General features: G+C 46.0%; 1 protein-coding gene across 2 annotated transcripts in view; it reads left to right on the forward strand.

The window, feature by feature from the left end:
- Nucleotides 1-24,019, forward strand: part of LOC141139842 (probable cation-transporting ATPase 13A4) — a 236,787-nt gene that overhangs the window by 208,442 nt on the left and 4,326 nt on the right. For both annotated transcript variants that reach the window (XM_073626366.1, XM_073626365.1), the window contains exons 28-29: nt 3,316-3,503; nt 5,576-5,664. In XM_073626366.1, coding sequence (XP_073482467.1) covers nt 3,316-3,503; nt 5,576-5,664 — 277 coding nt within the window. The remainder of the gene's footprint in view (nt 1-3,315; nt 3,504-5,575; nt 5,665-24,019) is intronic.

Raw genomic sequence — 24,019 nt, forward strand, 5'->3', positions numbered from 1 at the left:
ATCATTTGCCAGTGTGGAGGCAAACTACTGGCTTGACCTTTTTCAATGACATCGCTAAAATCGCGCTACTCCTCCGGCAGGGAGGAGAGTGAAGAGGTGCACAGGACCTTGGCTACCTTCTGGAAGCATGTCTTACTGCATTTTGACGACCAGGAGAGAACCTCAGCAAAGAGCCAATCAAAAGAGGGGTTGTGCCTCTATAACCAAGGATAACCAATAACCAGCGGAAACTTAGGTGAGGAAATAACTTGGAATTGGATTATCTCATGGTGAAGAGTCCCTACAGCCATGGACAACGGAACAGTCTCATGAGTCACATGAGCAGGCTTTAGAGGTCTCCCATCAAGAGCCTCAATGGCAAGTGGAGCATCACGGAGCTGCAGCGGAATCAAGGGCTTCGATACAAAGGCAGCATCAATGAACAGGCCTGCGGCCCCAGAGTCAATCAGAGCCTGTATCTCGACGGATGACTCAGCCCAAGAAAGGGTAACCAAAACCAGGGACTTATTCCTTTGGATAACTGGGGACAAAACAACGCCACCTAAGGTCTGTCCGTGACAGGACCTCAAGGTTCGGGCGTTTCCTGGATGGGTAGGACAAGACTTCAAAAAAAGTGACCTACCTGGCCACAATAAAGGCACAATCTCTCCCTCCTCCTAAGGGTTCTCCCATCCACAGAGAGACGTGTGAAGCCTAAGTGCATGGGTTCACCTTCACTGACCGACTCGGTACCCAGAGGCATGGGAGGCAAGGGTGGGACTGCAAAGCTCGGAGACAAATGTACAGGAGGCTTCTGATAGCGCTCCTTAAAAGAGAGTCTTTCTCTGAGTCGAGTCAATGAGGATGGCAAACGTGATCAACTTCTCCAGCTCAGTGGGTATATCTCGGGCTGCTATCTCATCCTTGATGGTATCCGAGAGACCATGAGAAAAAGCAGCCACGAGGGCCTCATTGTTCCAAGCAACCTCTGCTGCCAGAGTACGGAATTCAATGGCATAATCGGCAACAGTTCTCATACACTGTTTGATGGACATGAGGCACTTGGCAGCAGAAGCGGAGCGTGCAGGAACGTCAAATACTCTTAAAAAGGAGCCACAAACTCAGGGTAACTCAAGACAACAGGTTTTTGCATCTCCCATAGAGGGTTTGCCCAGGCCAGGGCTCTCTCAGAAAGCAAAGATATCATGAAACCTACTTTGCTTCTGTCCATGGGAAACGCCTGGGGCAGCATCTCAAAGTATATCTCAACCTGGTTGAGAAACCCTCTGCATTGGACTTGGATCACCCACAAATCGCAGGGGAAGCGGAGCGGAACCAGACATAGCTCTTATAGAGGTAATACTCGAGGCGGGTGCCTGCACAGAGACAACAGGGACGGCCTGCAACACAGGTTGTACCGGAGCAGCCACAGTGGGAGATTCCAGGTGAGCCATGCAACTTAGGAGTGTTTGTAACGAAATGGCAAACTGATCCATGTGGTGATCCTGCTCATCCAATCTGGAAAAAATATTACCAACAAGTGGATTGACTGCATCTTCTGAATTCATGGTCTTCGCCTACTGTCAGAAACCATGAATCAGACCGAGATGGAAGTACAGTTAAATCACACTTGTTTAATAATAATTAAATAGAACAAACACAGTCAAAACATAGCCAAAGTTCGGTAACCGGAACGGATAGTCAGACAAGCCAGGGATCAGCGTAGTGGAACAGCAAGCAGGATCTGGAGTCAGAAGGAATGTCTTTAACTGGAATGCAGGAGATAGTCTCTGTGATGTTGACCAAGGCAATGGCAGAGATCATCTGGGCTGGACGGCTTAAGTAGGCAGGACTGACGAGCAGGATATCATCAACAGGTAAGTCACTGTGGAGAGATAGGAGCTGACAATTAGCTGACAGCTGAGCGGCCAGCTCAGAGAAGGAAGGGCTGAACCCAGCCCTGACAGGTGGCACCCAAAAGCAGAGGCTTTTACATGTAAATAACATGCGTAAAATATATTTTATATATATTTTATATATACTCCAAAGACATGTTGGTAGGTTAATTGGCTTCTGTCTAAATTGGCCCTAGTATATGAATGTGAGTTAGGGACCTTAGATTGAAAGCTCATTGAGGGTAGGGACTGATGTGAATGTGCAATGTATATGTAAAGCGCTGCGTAAATTGACGGAGCTATATAAGTACCTTAAATAATAATAATAATATTAAATTAACATACAGTAAAACCTTATGGAAAGATTGTTGTTGTTAATTAATGATCTGGTGATGGGATCTCTTTAACCACCTCAATACCGCACCATAGCTGAAAGATGGCTACAGCACAGCTCTCTAGTTCTGGGAGGGTATCCATGGACGTCCTTTCAGAACATGCCTCCCGCATGCCCCCTGGAGCGCACATCAGGCATGCCCTGTGACCGCTGTGTCTTTGGACACAGCTGATCACAGATTGAGGTGAAGGGCCAATCATAGCGGCCCTTTACCATGTGATCAGCTGTATGCAATCACAGTTGATCACGTGTAAACAAACCTGCCATTTTTTGGCATTCCTTACCATATGCGCTGTCACTGAAAGGAAAGGAGAGCCGATAACCAGCAAGGCTGACAGAGCACATTTACACTAAAAATTAGGGCACTTATCAGTGCTCTGATTATCAGTGCAGCCCCATCAGAGACAATCAGTGCCCACCGGTGCCCATCAATGCAACTTATCAGTGCCCATAAGTAGTGCCTCCTCATCAGTGTCTACCAGTGCAGCTTATCAGTGCGGCCTCATCAATGCCCATCAGTTCCACCTCATCAGTGTGGCCTCATCAGTGCCCATCAGTGCACATCAGTGTACCCTCATTAGTGCACATCAGTGCAGCCTCACTAGTGCCTATCAGTGTAGCCTCATCAGTGCCCATCAGTGTAGCCTCATCAGCACAAATCAGTGAAGAAGAAAAATTACTTATCTGCAAAATTTTATAACAGAAATGAAGAAAAACCTTTTTTTTTTGTTTTTTTTTTTTTGTCTTTTTTCGTTTGTTTAGCAAAAAAAAAAAAAAAACAGTGGTGATTAAATACAACCACAAGAAAGCTCTGTCTCAAAAAATGATAAAATTTCATTTGGGTACCGGTTTGCATGGTTGTCATTGTCATTGAATTGTCAAAGTGTGACATCTGTGAAAGCTGCAAAGTGGCCTGGGCATTAACGGGGTGAATGTGCCCAGTACTGAAGTGGTTAAAAAAGGTTTACTATAATAAAGGTTCAAATGGAATAACTATACAGCTTTTCTACATGTGCTAATGTGGCGTTTCTTGTCCTTCTCTCCTAGTGCCTGCCATCCTGGAAATGAAAGCTTGAACAGGAATCTTACTCATGTTTTAATTTATGAAAGAAAGACAATTAACTATTTAAGCTTTGAGTCTACAACACTGTGGCTGATAACATGTGTACACTTGGTGATCCTATCTTTTGTCTTCTCTAAGGGGAAGCCCTTCCGACAGCCATTATATACTAACTGTGAGTATATGACATATGCAGTCACTTTTCAAGCAGACCTAAACTAGGTAAATAAGTTTACATTTCACACATTAGTGCTCCCTACATACAAATATTACTAATAACTCTAAAATACTTGTCCGTTAGCAGGAGCAGGCTTTTTCTGGATGTCATCAGCAGCTGCTTTTCTTTGAAGGGTATCTAATCAATAAAACAATTGTCACGTACCTGGTGGAGATCCAGCTGGAGAGGGGGCTTCCCTTACTCCTCTTGTCCAAAACTCCTGGCAGTGAGGACAGAAGGTGTGAAGACACAGAGTGGCACGAGGGCTGGTGTAACAAGCAGCATCAGCTGGTGTTTGCAGGAAGCAGATGACTGTAGCTCACCAGGCAGGAACCAGGAACTGAAACACAGTGACTCTTGATTGGCATGCAGCCAGGACATAAGCCAAAAGATCATCAACAGCTGGGCAGTTAGGTACAGCAAAATGAGGCAGAGTCAGGATACAGGCCGGGACCGATACACAGCCGGACAGTGGGGTACAGGAGTGCAAAATAGGAGTGGAGTCAGAGTAAAAGCCGAGGTCACAGCAGGCAGGCAGGAATACAGAGACTGGTCAGGGGCAAGCTGGGTCGTGAACAGGTAGGCAGGTATAGCAGGTCAATGCGTCGGTTAAACAGGAACTAGCTGAAGGCCACTTAGCAATCTGTTCATGTCATAGTCCAGCTCAAATAGGCCATTTGGCGCCAGTATCGGGTGCACATTTGTGCATTCCGTTTTGTGCACATGCTAATACATTTGCACTTGCATGTTAATGCCCATTCTGCAGTGAGCCTTTGCTCAGAATTATGAGCATGCGCATGAGCATGTAATAGCCTTCTGGTTCTAATATGTACTAAGCTTCTCTTACAACAATGTAATATAATGACCTCAAACTAGAAGGAGGAGATTTTAAAAACAAATCTATTTGAAAGTATTAGAAATTATTATTTTACTGAAAGGGTAGTTGATGCTTGGAATAAGCTTTCAGCAGAAGTAGTAACTCAGTCAACAGTAATTGGCTTCAAACATGCTTGGGAAAAACACAGCTCTATACTCAGACAAAAAAATTAAAAGGAAAAAAACACTGCTCACTGGAAGCTAGGGAGAGGGAGGGAAGCGGCAAAGCCAGCTGTGTGTGACAATTTCAGTGAAGGCCCAGCTGTGCAGCCACTGGGTAGCAGTCAAAGACTGGGCCGATTGGCTGCGGGCTGGGCCTACATAATATATTAAAAAAGGGAGCGGTAGATTGCAATGGGAAAGCCATATTCAAAATACTAATATTTCTCCCCTGAAACGTTAGAGTTGTTCTCCCAATTGCCAACAAAATTTGTTTCTAATGCCGTGTACACACGACTGGACTTTCGATGGACTGAATCCCATCTGACTTTTGGACGGACTTCTGTCAAATTGGACTTGTTTACACACGATCACACCAAAGTCTGACGCGTTCGAACGTGATGACATACGACTGGACTCGAAAAAGGAACTTCATAGCCAGTAGCCAATAGCTGCCCTACCATTGTCTTTCGTCCGTCGGGCTAGCATACAGACGACCGGATTTTTAGACCGAACTCGAATCCGTCGGAAAGATTTGAAATATGTTCCAAATCTAAAGTCCGTCTGATTTTCGACAGAAAAAGTCTGCTGAAGGTCCGATGAAGCCCACACACGGTCGGAATGTCCGACGGATTCTTTCCGTCGGACCAGTTCGGTGGAAAAGTCCGGTCGTGTGTACACGGCATTAGGCTGGATTCATACCTATGCGTTTTTAGTGCTCTTTGCATTTTGCAGATTTGCACTACAGTCCATTTAACAAGTTTACCACTTTTTCCAAATCACAAAAAGGAAAGCAATCTAAACAACTTATTATTTTAAATATTACAGTATACGCATATCTATATACTATTTCCAAAAGAGAGACAATTGTTAAGGAAGGACAAATAGAAAATTTAGGCCCCCAATAATGTGCAATTATGTTCTCTCTACACAGGCTATTAGCTTGAAAAAATGATATATATACAGTATATAAAATATATATTTTTTTTTTCCAGATTTGTTTGTGGTCGTACTGGTTATAGAAGTTACTTTTACCATATTCTTCATATTTGCTGACTTTGAAAACATTTACATTGTTTTAGAGGTAAGCATTTATTTATAAATCAAATAAACAACTTGGCATACTAGTGACTTTCTAAATGCGCTTTGTGATTGCCTTTCTTTAGAATTTTCTCTACTTGATCACTTAATAGCACATGTATAAAACATAATTTGCCACAAAGGAAAAGCAATCACCAGGACACACAGCAATTCACAAATGAGATTGAGTTGCATGATTCTTCGTAGGGTCTGTTCATACTATATGCAGTTACCTGCATTTTTCCTTATTGGATGAATATAGGTAACTGCACTCAGGGCCGATCCCAGACGGGGTGCACGGGGTGCAGTGTACCCCAGCGCCAGAGAGGTGGGGGCGCTGTAGCGCCAGAGTGCTCCCTTCCCTCCTCCTCCTCCTCTTGTTTGTGTCCTGCGGCGCCTCTCCGCTGGTGTTCTAAGAAGAAAGGCGCCGCTGTATTCAGTGCTCAAGCCCCTCCCTCCTTCAGCCAGCCAAAGATGAGAAGGGAGGCAGAGCAGTTGGTCTCTGTGTGGAGAGAGACCAGCCGTGCAGTGAGTGATGTCGCGCGCACGGGGCGGGGGGAGGGGGAGCGGAGCGGTCCGTTCTGACACATTCTCCTCCTCTCTGTGTCTCTCACTCCTGCTGTGTACTCTTCTGTTCTCCACCCGGGCGGCGCGGCTGAAAAACTCGCCTCTCCAGCTGCTGCCTGGGTGTTTTTATGTACTGTACCCTAATGGAGGGGGGGGTCTGTAGTAATAGAGGGGGGGTCCTGCCCTGGGGGGTCATTACTAATAGAGGGGGGCTCTGTCCTGGGGGGGTCTGTACTAATGGAGGGGGGTCCTGCCCTGGGGGGTCTGTAGTAATGGAGGGGGGGCTCTGTCCTGGGGGGGTCTGTAGTAATGGAGGGGGGTCCTGCCATGGGGGTCTGTAGTAATGGAGGGGGGCTCTGTCCTGGGGGGTCTGTAGTAATGGAGGGGGATCTGTCCTGGGGGGTCTGTAGTAATGGAGGGGGGCTCTGTCCTGGGGATCTGTAGTAATGGAGGGGGGCTCTGTCCTGGGGGGTCTGTAGTAATGGAGGTGAGCTCTGTCCTGGGGGGTCTGTAGTAATGGAGGGGGTCTGTAGTAATGGAGGGGGGTCTGTCCTGGGGGGTCTGTAGTAATGGAGGAGGGCTCTGTCCTGGGGGGGTCTGTACTAATGGAGGGGGGGTCCTGCCCTGGGGGGTCTGTAGTAATGGAGGGGGGCTCTGTCCTGGGGGGTCTGTAGTAATGGAGGGAGGTCTGTCCTGGGGGGTCTGTAGTAATGGAGGGGGGTCTGTCCTGGGGGGTCTGTAGTAATGGAGGGGGGTCTGTCCTGGGGGGGTCTGTACTAATGGAGGGGGGTTCTGCCCTGGGGGTCTGTAGTAATGGAGGGGGGTCCTGCCCTGGGGGGTCTGTAGTAATGGAGGGGGGCTCTGTCCTGGGGGGTCTGTAGTAATGGAGGGGGGTCTGTAGTAACGGAGGGGGGTCTGTCCTGGGGGGTCTGTAGTAATGGAGGGGGGCTCTGTCCTGGGGGGTCTGTAGTAATGGAGGGGGACTGTCCTGGGGGTCTGTAGTAATGGAGGGGGCTCTGTCCTGGGGGGTCTGTAGTAATGGAGGGGGGGCTCTGTCCTGGGGGGGGTCTGTACTATTGGAGGGGGGTCTGTCCTGGGGGGTCTGTAGTAATGGAGGGGGGCTCTGTCCTGGGGGGTCTGTAGTAATGGAGGGGGGCTCTGTCCTGGGGGGTCTGTACTAATGGAGGGGGGCTCTGTCCTGGGGGGTCTGTACTAATGGAGGGGGGGCTCTGTCCTGGGGGCGTCTGTACTATTGGAGGGGGGTCTGTCCTGGGGGGTCTGTACTACTGGAGGGGGGTCTGTCCTGGGGGGTCTGTACTAATGGAGGGGGCTCTGTCCTGGGGGGTCTGTACTAATGGAGGGGGGGCTCTGTCCTGGGGGCGTCTGTAGTAATGGAGGGGGACTGTCCTGGGGTTAGTACAGACCCCTACAGACCCCCCAGGACAGACCCCCCTCCAATAGAGGGGGTCTGTCCTGGGGGGTCTGTAGTAATGGGGGGGGCTCTATCCTGGGGGGTCTGTACTAATGGAGGGGGGTCTGTCCTGGGGGGTCTGTACTAATGGAGGGGGGTCTGTCTTGGGGGGGGTCTATACTAATGGAGGGGGGTCTGTCCTGGGGGGTCTGTATTAATGGAGGGGGGTCTGTCCTGAGGGGGTCTGTACTAATGGCTAGTGGGGTCTGTCCTGGGGGGGGTCTGTACTAATGGAGGGGGGTTTTCCTGGGGGGGGTCTGCACTGAGTAAGGTCTGTACTGAGGGAGGGGTTTATACTTAGTACGGGTTCTGCACTGATGGAGGGGGTCTATACTTAGTGGAGGGGGGTCTGTACTGAGGGGTGACTATAGTTGGTGGAAGGGGGGGTGATCCCAACCATAGTGATGCCAATGCAGCTGCGGGCTCTTCTTTCCCCCCTCCCTCTCCCCCCTCCCTCTCCCTCTTGCGCACGCTGCTGTACTAGTGAGCAGCGCTTGCCAGCACAGCTGCCCACTATGTATCTTCCCCCGCCTTCATATACCCAGGGAAGAAACAGAATAGAAAAAGGAGCAGAGAAGAGGATTGTGGGACATGTAGTCCCGAGGACTGGCAGCCCCACTGTAACACGGAAACTGCAGCTCACACAGCATGCTCAGCTAAATGGGAGAGAGAGAGATACAGGAGCCTAGGAAAGCTTTCAGGGAAGTGCACCCAGGACTCCAGAGGGAGAGGACAGTGCTGAGGGAACACCATCAGAGAGAGAACCCCGCTGACCTGCGCCACCAGAGGGAAAGCCACACAGCCTAGCGCCATCCCTGGCAGAGAAAGGAATGGAGTCATTGCCGGAATATAGATCTGGGCTCTACCCAGGGGAGTCGCCACGGGCAATTCAGAGTGAGCAGACTCCTGATCAGAGGAACCATTGCTGTATCGCTGGGTCAGGTGAGAGGGCCGATCGGCCATTATATACTAACGTTCATAGAAAATGCAGTCTCTGATCATCTCCTGTATTATGTCTGCAGTCTCTGATCATCTCCTGTACTATGTCTGCAGTCTCTGATCATCTCCTGTACTATGTCTGCAGTCTCTGATCATCTCCTGTACTATGTCTGCAGTCTCTGATCATCTCCTGTACTGTGTCTGCAGTCTCTGATCATCTCCTGTATTATGTCTGCAGTCTCTGATCATCTCCTGTACTGTGTCTGCAGTCTCTGATCATCTCCTGTACTATGTCTGCAGTCTCTGATCATCTCCTGTACTATGTCTGCAGTCTCTGATCATCTCCTGTACTATGTCTGCAGTCTCTGATCATCTCCTGTACTATGTCTGCAGTCTCTGATCATCTCCTGTACTATGTCTGCAGTCTTTGATCATCTCTTATATCCTGTCTGCAGTCTCTGATCATCTCCTGTACTATGTCTGCAGTCTCTGATCATCTCCTGTATTATGTCTGCAGTCTCTGATCATCTCCTGTATTATGTCTGCAGTCTCTGATCATCTCGTGTAGTATGTCTGCAGTCTCTGATCATCTCCTGTAGTATGTCTGCAGTCTTTGATCATCTCCTGTAGTATGTCTGCAGTCTCTGATCATCTCCTGTATTATGTCTGCAGTCTCTGATCATCTCCTGTACTATGTCTGCAGTCTCTGATCATCTCCTGTACTATGTCTGCAGTCTTTGATCATCTCCTGTATTATGTCTGCAGTCTCTGATCATCTCCTGTATTATGTCTGCAGTCTCTGATCATCTCCTGTAGTATGTCCGCAGTCTCTGATCATCTCCTGTATTATGTCTGCAGTCTTTGATCATCTCTTATATCCTGTTTGCAGTCTCTGATCATCTCCTGTAGTATGTCTGCAGTCTCTGATCATCTCCTGTATTATGTCTGCAGTCTCTGATCATCTCCTGTATTATGTCTGCAGTCTCTGATCATCTCCTGTAGTATGTCTGCAGTCTCTGATCATCTCCTGTATTATGTCTGCAGTCTTTGATCATCTCTTATATCCTGTCTGCAGTCTCTGATCATCTCCTGTAGTATGTCTGCAGTCTCTGATCATCTCTTGTACTATGTCTGCAGTCTCTGATCATCTCCTGTACTATGTCTGCAGTCTCTGATCATCTCTTGTACTATGTCTGCAGTCTCTGATCATCTCCTGTACTATGTCTGCAGTCTCTGATCATCTCCTGTACTATGTCTGCAGTCTCTGATCATCTCCTGTATTATATCTGCAGTCTCTGATCATCTCCTGTACTATGTCTGCAGTCTCTGATCATCTCCTGTAGTATGTCTGCAGTCTCTGATCATCTCCTGTATTATGTCTGCAGTCTCTGATCATCTCCTGTAGTATGTCTGCAGTCTCTGATCATCTCCTGTATTATGTCTGCAGTCTTTGATCATCTCTTATATCCTGTCTGCAGTCTCTGATCATCTCCTGTAGTATGTCTGCAGTCTCTGATCATCTCTTGTACTATGTCTGCAGTCTCTGATCATCTCCTGTACTATGTCTGCAGTCTCTGATCATCTCCTGTACTATGTCTGCAGTCTCTGATCATCTCCTGTACTATGTCTGCAGTCTCTGATCATCTCCTGTATTATGTCTGCAGTCCCTGATCATCTCCTGTACAATGTCTGCAATCTCTGATCATCTCCTGTACTATGTCTGCAGTCTTTGATCATCTCTTATATCCTGTCTGCAGTCTCTGATCATCTCCTGTAGTATGTCTGCAGTCTCTGATCATCTCCTGTAGTATGTCTGAAGTCTCTGATCATCTCCTGTACTATGTCTGCAGTCTCTGATCATCTCCTGTACTATGTCTGCAGTCTCTGATCATCTCCTGTACTATGTCTGCAGTCTCTGATCATCTCCTGTATTATGTCTGCAGTCTCTGATCATCTCCTGTATTATGTCTGCAGTCTCTGATCATCTCCTGTAGTATGTCTGCAGTCTCTGATCATCTCCTGTGGTATGTCTGCAGTCTCTGATCAACTCCTGTAGTATGTCTGCAGTCTCTGATCATCTCCGGTATTATGTCTGCAGTCTCTGACCATCTCCTGTACTATGTCTGCAATCTTTGATCATCTCTTATATCCTGTCTGCAGTCTCTGATCATCTCCTGTAGTATGTCTGCAGTCTCTGATCATCTCCTGTATTATGTCTGCAGTCTCTGACCATCTCCTGTACTATGTCTGCAATCTTTGATCATCTCTTATATCCTGTCTGCAGTCTCTGATCATCTCCTGTAGGATGTCTGCAGTCTCTGATCATCTCCTGTAGTATGTCTGCAGTCTCTGATCATCTCCTGTAGTATGTCTGCAGTCTCTGACCATCTCCTGTACTATGTCTGCAGTCTCTGATCATCTCCTGTATTATGTCTGCAGTCTGCAGTCAGCAAAATTCCTACGCATGCTCGGAAACAATTCGACGCATGCTCGGAAGCATTGAACTTCATTTTCTCGGCTCGTCGTAGTGTGGTACGTCACCGCATTCTTGACCGTTGTAAGTTCAGCAAACTTTTGTGTGGCCGTGTGTATGCAAGGCAAACTTGAGCGGAATCCTGTCGGAAAAGCCATCATATCTTTTTCCGACGAGAAGTCCGATCGTGTGTACGTGGCATTAGTGTGCACCAGGCTTTAGTCTATCGGTGTGTAGTAGATTATTACCTCCCAGCTTACTGAAATGGAAAACAGACTATTGGCAAAATGTAGGCATAGGACACACCTCTGACACACTCACACTTCATGTTACATGAAGAATTAATACACAAATATAATTGGTTAAATCCATAAGTGTTTTTTTTTTTTTTTTACCACTACTATTTCTTTATACTGGCTTTTGAAATGTACCAATGCAACAATTTATAAACTGCATTAAAGCTCTAACGATGTAAAATATTTTTGGTAGATAAATAGTGCATTCTTAATATAGGTATAAACATACAGGCACAGTGCCTTGAAAAAGTATTCACACCCCTTGAAATTTTCTAATTAAACACGTAAATGTATTTTATTGGGATTTTATGTGATAGACCAACACAAAGTGGCACATAATTGTGAAGTGGAAGGAAAATTATAAATGGTTTTGAAACATTTTTACAAATAAATATCTGAAAAGTGTGGCGTGCATTTGTATTCAGCCCCCTTTACTCTGATACCCCTAACTAAAATATAGTGGAACCAATCGCCTTCAGAAGTCACCTAATTAGTAAATAGTATCCACCTGTGTGTAATTTAATCTCAGAAAAAATACAGCTGTTCTGTGATGCCCTCAAAGAGGCATTGGGAGCGTCAGCGGTAAAGCACCGCTATTTTTAGCGACGCTTTTCGGCCGCTAGCGGTGCGCTTTTAACCCCTGCTAGTGGCCGAAAAAGGGTTAAAAAGCACCTGCAAAGCTCCGCTGCAGTGGTGCTTTGGTGGCGCTGCCCATTGATTACTAAGTATGAACACCAATCTCTCTCCTCCCTTAGTCAGTCCCATCCCCCTCACAGTTAGAACACACCTAGGGAACACAGTTAACCCCTTGATCGCCCCCTTGTGTTAACCCCTTCCCTGCCAGTGATATTCATATAGTAATCAGTGCATTTTTATAGCACTGATTGTTGTATAAATGTCACTGGTCCCAAAAATGTGTCAAAAGTGTCCGATTTGTCCTCCGCAATATTGCAGTCCTGATAAAAATTGCTGATCATCACCATTACTAGTAAAAAAAAATAATAATAATAATAAAAATGCCATAAATCTATCCTCTATTTTGTAGACACCATAACTTTTGTGAAAACCAGTCAATATACGCTTATTGTGATTTTTTTTTTTACCAAAAGTATGTAGAAGAATACATATCGGACTAAACTGAGGAAAATTTTGCTTTTTTTAATTTGGGATATTTATTATAGCAAAAACTAAAAGATATTGGAGGTTATTTACTATAGTGCCAATAAATGAGCTTGCAGTCCTGGAAAATAGCGCCCAATTAAGGCCAATTAAGACTTCAACTCTCAGAAACTGGGCACAAATGCAAATGGTAAGCAGCGCTATTGCTGGCGAACATGCCTGTCAGATCACATATGCGGGAATAGTGGAAGTCAATGGGGCTCGAACTTGCAAAATCCAAAGTTCTCACCGAAGGCTTATATGCAAGTTCTTTGCCATAAAAAGTGTATGGGGACCTGGGTCCTGCCCCAGGGGACATGTATCAATTGGAAAAAATGTTTATAAAATGGACGTTTGTTCAGGAGCATTGATTTTAATAATGCTTAAAGTGAAACTCCTTTAAATATCGTGCCTGGGGGGTGTCCTTAGTATGCCTGTAAAGTATTGCATCTTTCCCGTGTTTATTACTGTACCGCAGCAAAATGACATTTCTAAAGGAAAAAATGTCATTTAAAATTGCTCGCGGCTGTAATGAATTACCGGTTCCCGGCAACATAGAGTAAAAATCAAAGAAAAAAACTACGTAGGTTCCCCCCACCAGTTCATATCAGGCCCTTCAAGTCTGGTATGGATATTAAGGGGAACTCCACGCCAAAATGTAAAAAAAAAATTCATACAAGTCCCTTATCCGAGCACACAACCTGGCAGGCCAGCAAAGGGGGGGGACACGAGTGAGTGACCCCCCTCCTGAACCTTACCAGGCCACATGCCCTCAACATAGGGAGGGTGCTTTGGGCTCCGTCAAAATCACCTTGTCCCCATGTTGATGGGGACAAGAGCCTCATCCCCACAACCCTTGCCCGGTGGTTGTGGGTGTATGTGGGCGGGGGCTTATCGGAATCTAGAAGCCCCCTTTAACAAGGGGACCCCCAGATCCTGCCCCCCCATGTGAATGGGTATCGGTACATTGTACCCCTACACATTCACCAAAAAAGCAGTGAAATGTGACAAAAGACAATAGCCGATTTTTGAGAAATTCCTTTATTAAAAATGTCTTCTTTTTCCCCCCCACTTCTTCCTCCGGTTTTCCTTCGGTTTTCTTCTTCTTCCTCCAGCTTCTCCTTCTCCTGCTTGTTCCTCCATCTTCCTCCGCTTCTTCACCCAGTATTCTCCATCTTCCTCTGGCTTCTTCTTCCCCCGCTTTGTCCTCCGGTCTTTCTCCACCATCGCTGCCACTGCTCCCGCCGAACAATCAAAAACGAACCTCCTCCGATGCTGCGATGGGGCAGGTGACATCACTCCGAGACCCCGTCCCTTGTGACTTCACTGCCCGGGGCATGATGGGTCAGTGATGTCACAAGGGGGCAGGGTTTCCGGCTGACGTCATCCGGCGTCCACGCCCCATAGTTATATATGAAATGTGCGCTATGCAAGCAGACAGATCGGCTGGCCGCAGCGTCGGAGGAGGTTCGTTGTTTTCATGTTCAGCAGGTCAGAGGCGGGAGCGGCAGAGGAGAAAGACCAGAGGACGAAGCGGGGGAAGAAGAAGCCCCCTAGCGCCTAGTGGAGGCGCGCCCCCTAGTTGCATTTGAGACATTAATATTATGCTACCAACCATGCTCATGTGCCATTGGCTATTGGGTAGGGATGATCCAAACACCCCCGGTTTGGTTTACACCAGAACTTGCGAACAGGCAAAAAAATTGTACGAACACCATTAAAGTCTATGGGACACAAACATGAAAAATCAAAAGTGCTCATTTTAAAGGCTCATATGCAAGTTATTGCAATAAAAAGTGTTTGGGGACCCGGGTCCTGGCCCAGGGGACATGTATCAATGCAAAAAAAAGTTTTAAAAACCGCCTTTTTCAGGAGCAGTGATTTTAATCATGCTTAAAGTGAAACAATAAAAATTAAATATTCCCCTTTAAATATCGTGCCGGGGGGGGGGGGGGGGCAGGGGGGGTGTGTCCTTAGTATGTCTGTAAAGTAGCGCATCTTTCCTGTGCTTAGAACATTACCGCAGCAAAATGACATTTCTAAAGGAAAAAAAAAATCTTTTAAAACTGCTCGCAGCTGTAATGTATTGTCAGATCCCGGCAATATAGATAAAAATCAAAGAAAAAAACGACGTAGGTTCCCTCCACCAGTTCATATCAGGCCCTTCAAGTCTGGTATGGATATTAGGGGAACTCCACGCTAAAATGTAAAAAAAAAATGGCGTAGGGGTCCCCCAAAATTCATACCAGTCCCTTATCCGAGCACACAACCTGGCAGGCCAGCAAAGGGGGGGGGAACGAGTGAGTGATGGCATGAGTTCCTCCCCCAGTTCATTACCAGGCCCTTTGGGTCTGGTATAAATATTAAGGGGAACCCTGTGCCCAAATTTAAAAAAAAATGGCGTGAGGGTCCCCCCAAAATCCATACCAGACCCTTATCCGAGCACGCAACCTGGCTGGTCGACGACAGAGCACCCCCCTCTCCTGAACTGTACCAGGCCACATGCCTTCAACATGGAGAGGGTGCTTTGGGGTCCCCCCAAAGCACCTTGTCCCAATGTTGATGGGGACAAGGGCCTCATCCCCACAAGCCTTGCTCGGTGGTTGTGGGGGTCTGCGGGCGGGGGGCTTATCAGAATCTGGAAGCCCCCTTTAACAAGGGCCCCCCATGTAAATGGGTATCGGTACATTGTACCCCTACCCATTCACCAAAAAAAAAGCAGTGAAATGTCACAAAAGACAAAAGCTGTTTTTTGACAATTCCTTTATTAAAAAGGTCTTCTTCTTTACTCCGCTTCTTCCTCCGGTCTTCTCCTTCCCCCAGCTTCTTCTTTCCTCCGCTTCTTCTTCCATCTCCCTCCGCTTCTTGCTCCGATCTTCTCCATCTTCCTCCGGCTTCTTCTTCCCCCGCTTTGTCTTGCGGTCTTTCTCCTCCGCCCCCAGATTCCGCCCCCCCCCATGTGAATGGGTATCAGGTACATTGTACCCCTACCCACTCACCCAAAAAAAGCAGTGAAATGTGACAAAAAAAATACCTGTTTTTTTGACAATTCCTACCTCTGAGCAGTCTTCTCTCCTGAGCTGTGTCTCCTGTCATCATTTTCTCCTGGTGCTGTCTCTCTTGCTGCCATCTTCTGTCGCCGTCTCTCCCGCCACCGCCTACTTGATAAGCCCCCTCGCCCGCAGACCCCCACAACCACCAGGATAGGTGGTTTGGGGGGACACCAAAGCACCCTCCCTATGTTGAGGGCATGTAGCCTGGTACATTTCAGGAGGGGGGCGCTCTCTCGTCCCCCCTCTTTTCCTGCAGCCTGCCAGGTTGCGTGCTCAGATAAGGGTCTGGTATGGATTTTTGGGGGGACCCCACGCCATTTTTTTAAACTTTTGGCATGGGGGGGTCCCCTCCGGGTCCATACTAGACCCGGAGTGCCTGGTATAGACCTGGGGGACCCCCACACCATTATTGTCATTATTGTTTACATTTTGGCGTGAGGGTCCCCCTGGTATAGACTTGGGGGGAGAACCCCGTGCCAATTTTTTTATTTTGGCATGGGGGGGGTCCCATCCGAATCCATACTATACCCGAAGGGCCTGGTATAGACCTGGGGGGACCCCATGCTTTTTTTTTTACTTTCAGTGGGGAAGCCGCTGACAGCTGGTGACTCATTGGTTGTTAAGGACGCGGTGGCTGGCTTCCCGGCCCCTCATTTAGCAACCAGCTATATACAGTGTTAAAATAAGAACCACAAAACACATAAAAAATTATGCATTTGCTTTTCTGCTGCAGTTCCATTGAAATCTATCACCCACAAATCGCGTGAAAAAAGTCCCCGACCATTTCCAAAAACGCACTGGCCGCAAAACGCAGAGATGTGAACTAGTACAATAGGAAACCATGTTAAATAGACTGTAGAGTGTTTCTGCAAAACGCACTAAAAAATGCATAGGTGTGAACCTAGGGTCAGGGCCAGGTCACACTGGAGCGATGCGGGAACCCTGCGAATCCAGTGCTCGTTCTCTCATCGCATATAACTCGCAGGCAGTTCACACTGCCATATGCGAACTGCTGGGAGTACTGGTAGAAAGCTAATGACACCCCAAATCAGTTTGCATATCGCAGAGCGAACTGCAAATTCAGACAGCACCAATGCGATCCGATTCTGCTGTGGAGCAAAAAAGGTCCTGTGCAAGTTTGGTCCAAATGTGATGCAAATTCAACCATACAATCTGTATGGCTGAGTTTGCATCACACAGACATCGCATGTGATTTGCAGTGCGGGGCAAATCACATCTGATGTCGGACAGCACAGCAGTGTGAACCGGCCCCTTTCACACTTGTGAGACTTGTCCTGCGACTCCTGCATCCATAGACCTCAAGATTACACTGGCATTTCTTCAAATCACATCAAAAAGCGCTGCAAAATCGTGGGACTTTTAGGTTGCACAAGTGTGAAAGGGGCCTTATGGACCTCAAGTTGTATGAAAAGTCGACCAAGTGTGAAAGGAACCTGATGAGAGTCATTGATAACACCTTTGAATTAGGCCCCATTTGCACTTGTGCGACCAATGCCTGTGTAATCTTGCGGTATATGGGCCTCAAGTCTGATCAAAGTCAAACCAAGGTAGTGCAGGGACGAATTTGACCCACTTGCAGGATGCACAAGTGAGAATAGGGCCTAATTCAAAGGTATTATCCATGAATCTCATTCACACTGCTGTGACCTGAAAGTCACACTATCTTGCTTCTGCAACTTGGCCCCAACTTCTGGGAATGCCTGTGTAATATTGCACCCTATGTACCTCAAGTCACACCAAAGTAGTACAGGGACTACTTTAAAGTTGTTGCAACTTGAAGTAGCATAGATATGAATGGTTATCATTGAGAATCATGGGGTACAACTTGTCATGCAACTCAGAGCTCCAAATTTGCTGGAAAAGTCGCCCAACTGTGAAACAAGTCATATATATTTTAATAGAAAGGAGCTCTCATGTATATTTGCATAGTCCTTACTGATTTACATCAGCAGAAGAAATGCAGTTAGTGATGTGTGCACATAGAAGCAAACGTGTGGTGATGCCAAACAAATCAATGAACCCCACCCACACCAAATCTAACTACCACAATGACCCCCACACTAAGCACAAGTACATATCCTGCACTTACCCGGCAAATCAGCAGCACCTCCTCTTTGCTAAGAAGAGACCTCGCCATGTCCACCTAGATCCTGACCAGCAAAGGAACTTCCAGGTGATTACAATGACTCATTTCTGGGTTAGAAGGTGAAACCACACTCTTTTGATCACAGCTGCGAATATTTGATCGCAACCATAATTAGAATTTTTTTATTTTCGTTTATTTGCAGATATGCAAATCTGTATTTCTACATATAATGATATTTGAAGGCAACCCTAACCACTTGCCTACCAGGCACTTACACTCCTTTCCTGCCCGAGCCATTTTTTAGCTTTCAGCGCTGTCGCACTTTGAATGACAATTGTGCGGTCATGCTACACTGTACCCAAACAAATTTTGTATCATTTTCTTCACACAAATAGAGCTTTCTTTTGATGGTATTTAATCACTGCTGAGTTTTTTTTATTTTTTATTTTTTTTACAAAAAAAAAGACCAAAAATTTTGAAAAAAAAATGTTTTTCACTTTTTTTCTCTCAATAAATCTTGTAACTTAGTCATTTTTCGCCTTCACTGATGTGCGCTGATGAGGCGGCACTGATGGGCTGAACTGGTGGGCATTGATGAGGTGGCACTTATGGGCACTGATGAGGCGGCACTTATGGGCCCTGATTAGGTGTCACTGATGAGGAGGCACTAATATGCGGCACTTATGGGCACTGATAGGTGGCACTGATATGTGGCACTGATGAGCACTGTTAGGCGGCATTGATGGGCACTGATAGGCGGTACTGGTTGGCACTAATAGGCGGCACTGGTGGGCACTAATAGGCGGCACTGGTGGGCGGCACGGATAGGCGGTACTGATGGGCACTGATGGGCATTGATGGGTGGCACTGATGGGCGACACTGATGGGCATTGATTGACAGCAGTGATGGGCATTGATGGGCAGCACTGATAGGCGGCACTGATTGCCAGCACTGACTGGCATCGCTAATGGGCACTGATTGGTGGCACTTGTGGGCAGTGGTGGACACTAATTGCTGCCACTGGTGGGCACTGACCGCTGGCATTGGTGGGCACTGTATGGTGACACTATTTTTCACTATTGTAATTAGGGCACTGATGATCAGTGCCCTGATTACATTCCTAAATGTCCCACTGCGTGGAGATGCCGCTGATCAGCTCTCCTTGCCACACACTCTGTCAGTGTAAGGCGAGGAACGCCGATTACGGGCACTTCCTTGTTTACATGTGAACAGTTGTGATTGGACACAGCCGATCACATGTTTAAAGATCCGCGGATTTGGCTCTTTCCACAGATCGGGGTCTTATGACGGCGTCCCAGAACAAGAGCCGCACCGCCCCGCCGTCATTTGACAGTGGGCGGGTGGCAACCAGTTAAGGGAGTTCAATATGAAATGGTGTCCCTGGGATAGCAGCAGGTGAATTACAAAGACAAAGGCCCAGTTTGAGCCCTGGCTCATACTGACAGCGGGATGAAATCGTGCGAGTTGAGCTGAACTCACACAATTTCATTCCCGCATGTTAGCCCCGACTGCCGGGGGGAATTTCAGAGACATCTGTGCAGATCTGTGCACTGATGTCAATAAAAATCATACCCTGAAGTTGCCAAAAAAGTAGTACAGAAACTACTTGCACAATGCTTTGCACAGGTCCATAAAGGTCCATAAAGACATGGATGAGCGAGTTTGGGGTGGAGGAACTTGGCTGGCCTGCACAGAGTCCTGACCTCAACCCGATAGAACACCTTTTGGCTGAATTAGAGCAGAGACTGCGAGCCAGGCCTTCTCATCCAACATCATTGCCTGGCCTCATAAATGCACTTCTGGAAGAATGGTCAAACATTCCCAAAGACACATGAAACCTTGTGGACAGCCTTCCCAGAAGCGGTTCTAGCTGCAAAGGGTGGGCCAAATCAAATTTAAACCCTATGGACTAAGACTGGGCTGCTGTTAAAGTTCATGTGTGTGTAAAGACAGGCATCCCAATACTTTTGGCTAGATGGTGTATCTGGCAAGATTTACAATGGTGGTGGAACCCTCCTACACATAAATACTAAATTTAGACATAGTTTTAGGACCTGGGAGATGAGACAACTTCTCTACATGAAGCGGCATGTTTGGGATTTGAACCCAGATGCTAAGCAGAAGTTCTAACCTCTAAGCCACAGAGCTGCCACATGTGAAAACCTCCTACACATAAATACTGCATTTCTTTGGACATACAGGTTGTGGAATTACCCAAAAGTTATTCTTCTTGATTTATTCTGTGATATTTGGTGGTTCTTTGTGGGTGAGTGCAGAATAGTGATATTACCCTCACATTTTTGGGAATTATATTTTGATTTCTGAAGTTGCTACTCAGAACATTTTTTGGGGCTCAAATTATGATTACTTGGAAATAATAAAAAGCACAAAAAATTGTGACTCATTTGAAATTTGCATCAGCAATGGTATTGCTTGTGGTTTGTAAAGACACCTGTGTGAGTTTGGGTATAGACTGTTATGAGATGGAGAGTAACAAGTGTAAGTGACAGAAAAAAATATATTTTACCAAAACATCAAAATATTCCACATTCTAGCATTCCTAAAAACTAGGAATGGGCGAACGGTTCAGCCCGAGCATAAGTTCGGGCCAAGCTTTGGTTGTTCGGACGTTCGTCGAACAACGAACATTATGCGGTGTTTGCGGCAAATTTGAAAGCCGCGGAACCCTGTTAAAGTCTATGGGACACTAACATGAAAAACCAAAAGTGCTCATTTTAAAGGCTTATATGCAAGTTATTGTCATAAAAAGTGTTTGGGGACCTGGGTCCTGCCCCAGGTGACATGTATTAATGCAAAAAAAAAGTTTTAAAAAGGGATGTTTTTTTCGGGAGCAGTGATTTTACTAATGCTCAAAGTGAAACAATAAAAATGAAATATTCTTTTAAATATCGTGCCTGGGGGGTGTCTATAGTATGCCTGTAAAATGGCACAGTTTTCCCGTGTTTAGAACAGTACCACAGCAAAAGGTAAAAAAGTAATTTAAAACTGATCGCGGCTGTAATGAATTGTCGGGTCTCGGCAATATAGACATTTAGCAACGTCATGTGGTGTCGGGGGGGGGGGGGCAGAGCTATACAACAGCTGTCACCAAGAAGAACCGTCACTCGGCGGGAACCACCCATGGAGGTGGAGCTGTTGCAATTTTTTTTTTCTTTTTTCGGGCTGTCGGGCGGCGTGAGATGGATCTACATTGCGGGACTTTATTTTTTAAAGTGTCTCCTGTCTTTTTTACTATTTTTGACACTTTTTTTGTGAAATGGTAGGGGTACGATGTACTCGTTACCAATTCACATAGGGGGGAGGGCAGGATCTGGGGGTCCCCTTGTTAAAGGGGCATTCTATATTCCAATAAACCCCCCCACCCTTTAACACAAAGAAGCGGCGCTTTACCATTGTTTTTGCAGAGGTTTTCGGCTGCTAGCGGGGTGCTTTTAACCCCCGCTAGAGACCGAAAAAAGGTTAAAATGACCCGCAAAGTGCTGCTGCAGCGGCGCTTTGCCGGTGGTTCGGCGGCGCTGCCCATTCATTTCAATGGGCAGGAGTGGTGAAGGAGAGGTGTATATCCAAAGATGGTGCTTGCAGGAGTTTTTTTAATGTCCTGCCAGCGCATCGCCTCAGTGTGAAAGCACTCCGGCTTTCACACTGAGACTGCAGGGGAGCCATTTTTCAGGTGCTTTACAGGTGCTATTTTTAGCCCAAAAGCGCCTGAAAAACGCCTCAGTGTAAAAGGAGTTAAATGTAGCATAAAACTGTGCAGTGACCTATAGACATCATTTAGAATCTGTCACTAATCTCATGTCAGCATTCGAAAATATTGTTGAATACTGCGAGTTATTGCCCAACACATACTTAAAGTGGTTGTAAACCCTTACACATCACTTTTACCTACAGGTAAACCTATAATAAGGCTTACCTGTAGGTACTGGAAATATCTCCTATATTTACTATATACGCTTGCGCCAACGTCATCAGGGCATGTGCACTTTTCTAAAGGGCCAGTGCCATGACCGTCGGCTCCTGTGCGCATGCGTGGGAGTGACGTCACGCGACTCCGGCCAGTCACAGAGCCAGAGTCTGTGGCCCTGGAAGGAAGAGGGGTAAAGATGGACGCAGGGACATCGCAGGCTTCATTTGCAGGTAAGTGGCACATAATGGGCTAGTATGCGATGCATACTAGCCCATTATGCTTTTACTTTGCAGGGAACAAAAGAGGAAGTAAAACCCATCAGGTTTACTTCCTCTTTAATAAGTACAAGACATTCCAAAGCCAGGTGGCATTTTATTTTTTGAAAACTTTAGTTTATCTTGGAACATATGATTTTAATCCTAGCTAGAAAACATTTTATACATAAATATCTATAAAATGGTATTACTGCCAAAAATTACATATAAAATGCAAATGCTACCAATAACGCTCCCACAAACATACCTTAGAAGATTACACTCAATGCTCTTAAGATTTATTTGGAGAGGAAAAGCACCTTGATTAAAATTCACACAACTGATAAAAGCTAAAGGCAAAGGGGGATGGGGAGCACCAGATTTCTGTAAATATTACGAAGCTATCGCCCTTGCTAGGGTAATAGATTGTTTTTGACCCAATGTAGAAAAACACTGGGTAAAAATGGAAAATAAAATTTGTGACACTAAACTGAACAAAATAATATGGATCCCACTCCATCTAAGAAAATGTAGCACTGAAACACATGATATCACCAGACATGCACTTAATATATGGGATACCCTGCACAAAAGGGAGCACTGGGGGTTCAACTCACCTTGGGAGGGACTTAATTGGAAATATGTATAACAAATACTGTTTGGATTATGCCTGTTTTGTTAATACGCAGATCAAACTGCCACCATGATGTGATGAAATTATGGGAAGAATTTGAATTTTAAATAATTGAAAGATTACTCCCGAAAAAATATCTCGCTGATGTGGCAAAAAAAAAAAAATAGAAAACATTTTATACCCTGTTCCCTTTATGCATCAATGTGCATTGTCTGTAGCAGTGCAATAAATTTCAATGGAAAAATGATTAAACTACTGATAACCTCTAAAGGGCTTTTAAAGCATCACCTATGCAAAATTTTAGGTACCGGTGTTTGTTGCCATTTCTAGGGTGCATGCAATTTAGAGTCTTGACATATATATTTAGTATCTATTTACTCAGTGCGACCTCATCTTTTGTATTTTAACAAAAATTGCTTATTATATTGTGTTTGTGTGCACTAAAATTCACTTGATTGTATTTTGTATCCTGAAAATTTGTGTTTGATAAATGGCTGCGCAAATATTCTGTGACATAAAAAATTGCAGCAGCCACCCTTTTATTCTGCAGGGCCTCTGCTTTAAAAACATATAATATTTGGGTGTTCTAAGCGATTTTATAACAAAAAAACCTGTTTTTAACATGTGTGAAAATTTTTAATTGCCCCAGGGATGTGGTTAAAAATGTCCCTTTTCATCTGTTTCGCTGGTCCCGACTGCCAAACTGCTCTAATGCCGCGTACACACGACCAGACTTTACGGCAGACTTTGTCCGGCAGACTTTTCGACGGACTTTCCGATGGACTTTCCGAATGAACGGACTTGCCTACACACGATCAACCAAAGTCCGACGGATTCGTACGTGATGACGTACGACCGGACTAAAACAAGGACGTTCATAGCCAGTAACCAATAGCTGCCCTAGCGTTGTTTTTTGTCCGTCGGACTAGCATACAGACGAGCGGACTTTTCGACCAGACTCGTGTCTGTCGAAAAGATTTGAAACATGTTTCATTTCTAGGTCCGTCGAACTTTTGGGGAAAAAAAGTCAGCTGGAGCCCACACACGATCAAATTGTCCAACGGACTCCGGTCCACAGGACCAAGTATGCTGTAAAGTCCGGTCGTGTGTATGCGGCATTACACTTCCTCCTCCTGTTTGCGGATGTCTCCTTTACCTATCAGGCTGCAAAGCAGAGACCCATGCAACCTGGGTTGAGCTGTGTGCAACCATTGAATCACCCAGCACCTGGCAAGCCTTGCCCTTTCTCCCTCCATCTTGCAACAATTTGAGACAGCTGCAGTATCCTGTCACTCCCCTCTGTGTCCTCCTCCAGTACCTGTAAGATAAAAAAAAAATAGCATTTAGTATCACTTTATCTTGTGGAAATATGAGATGTTCTCAGTAGCTAAAGTTACTTCCGATTTACCTTGTTACCTAAAGCCAGCCATAGATAGATCAAAATTCAGCCAGTTCAG

Source organism: Aquarana catesbeiana, linkage group LG04 (assembly GCF_042186555.1).
Source record: "Aquarana catesbeiana isolate 2022-GZ linkage group LG04, ASM4218655v1, whole genome shotgun sequence".
Classification (NCBI taxonomy): Eukaryota; Metazoa; Chordata; class Amphibia; order Anura; family Ranidae; genus Aquarana; species Aquarana catesbeiana.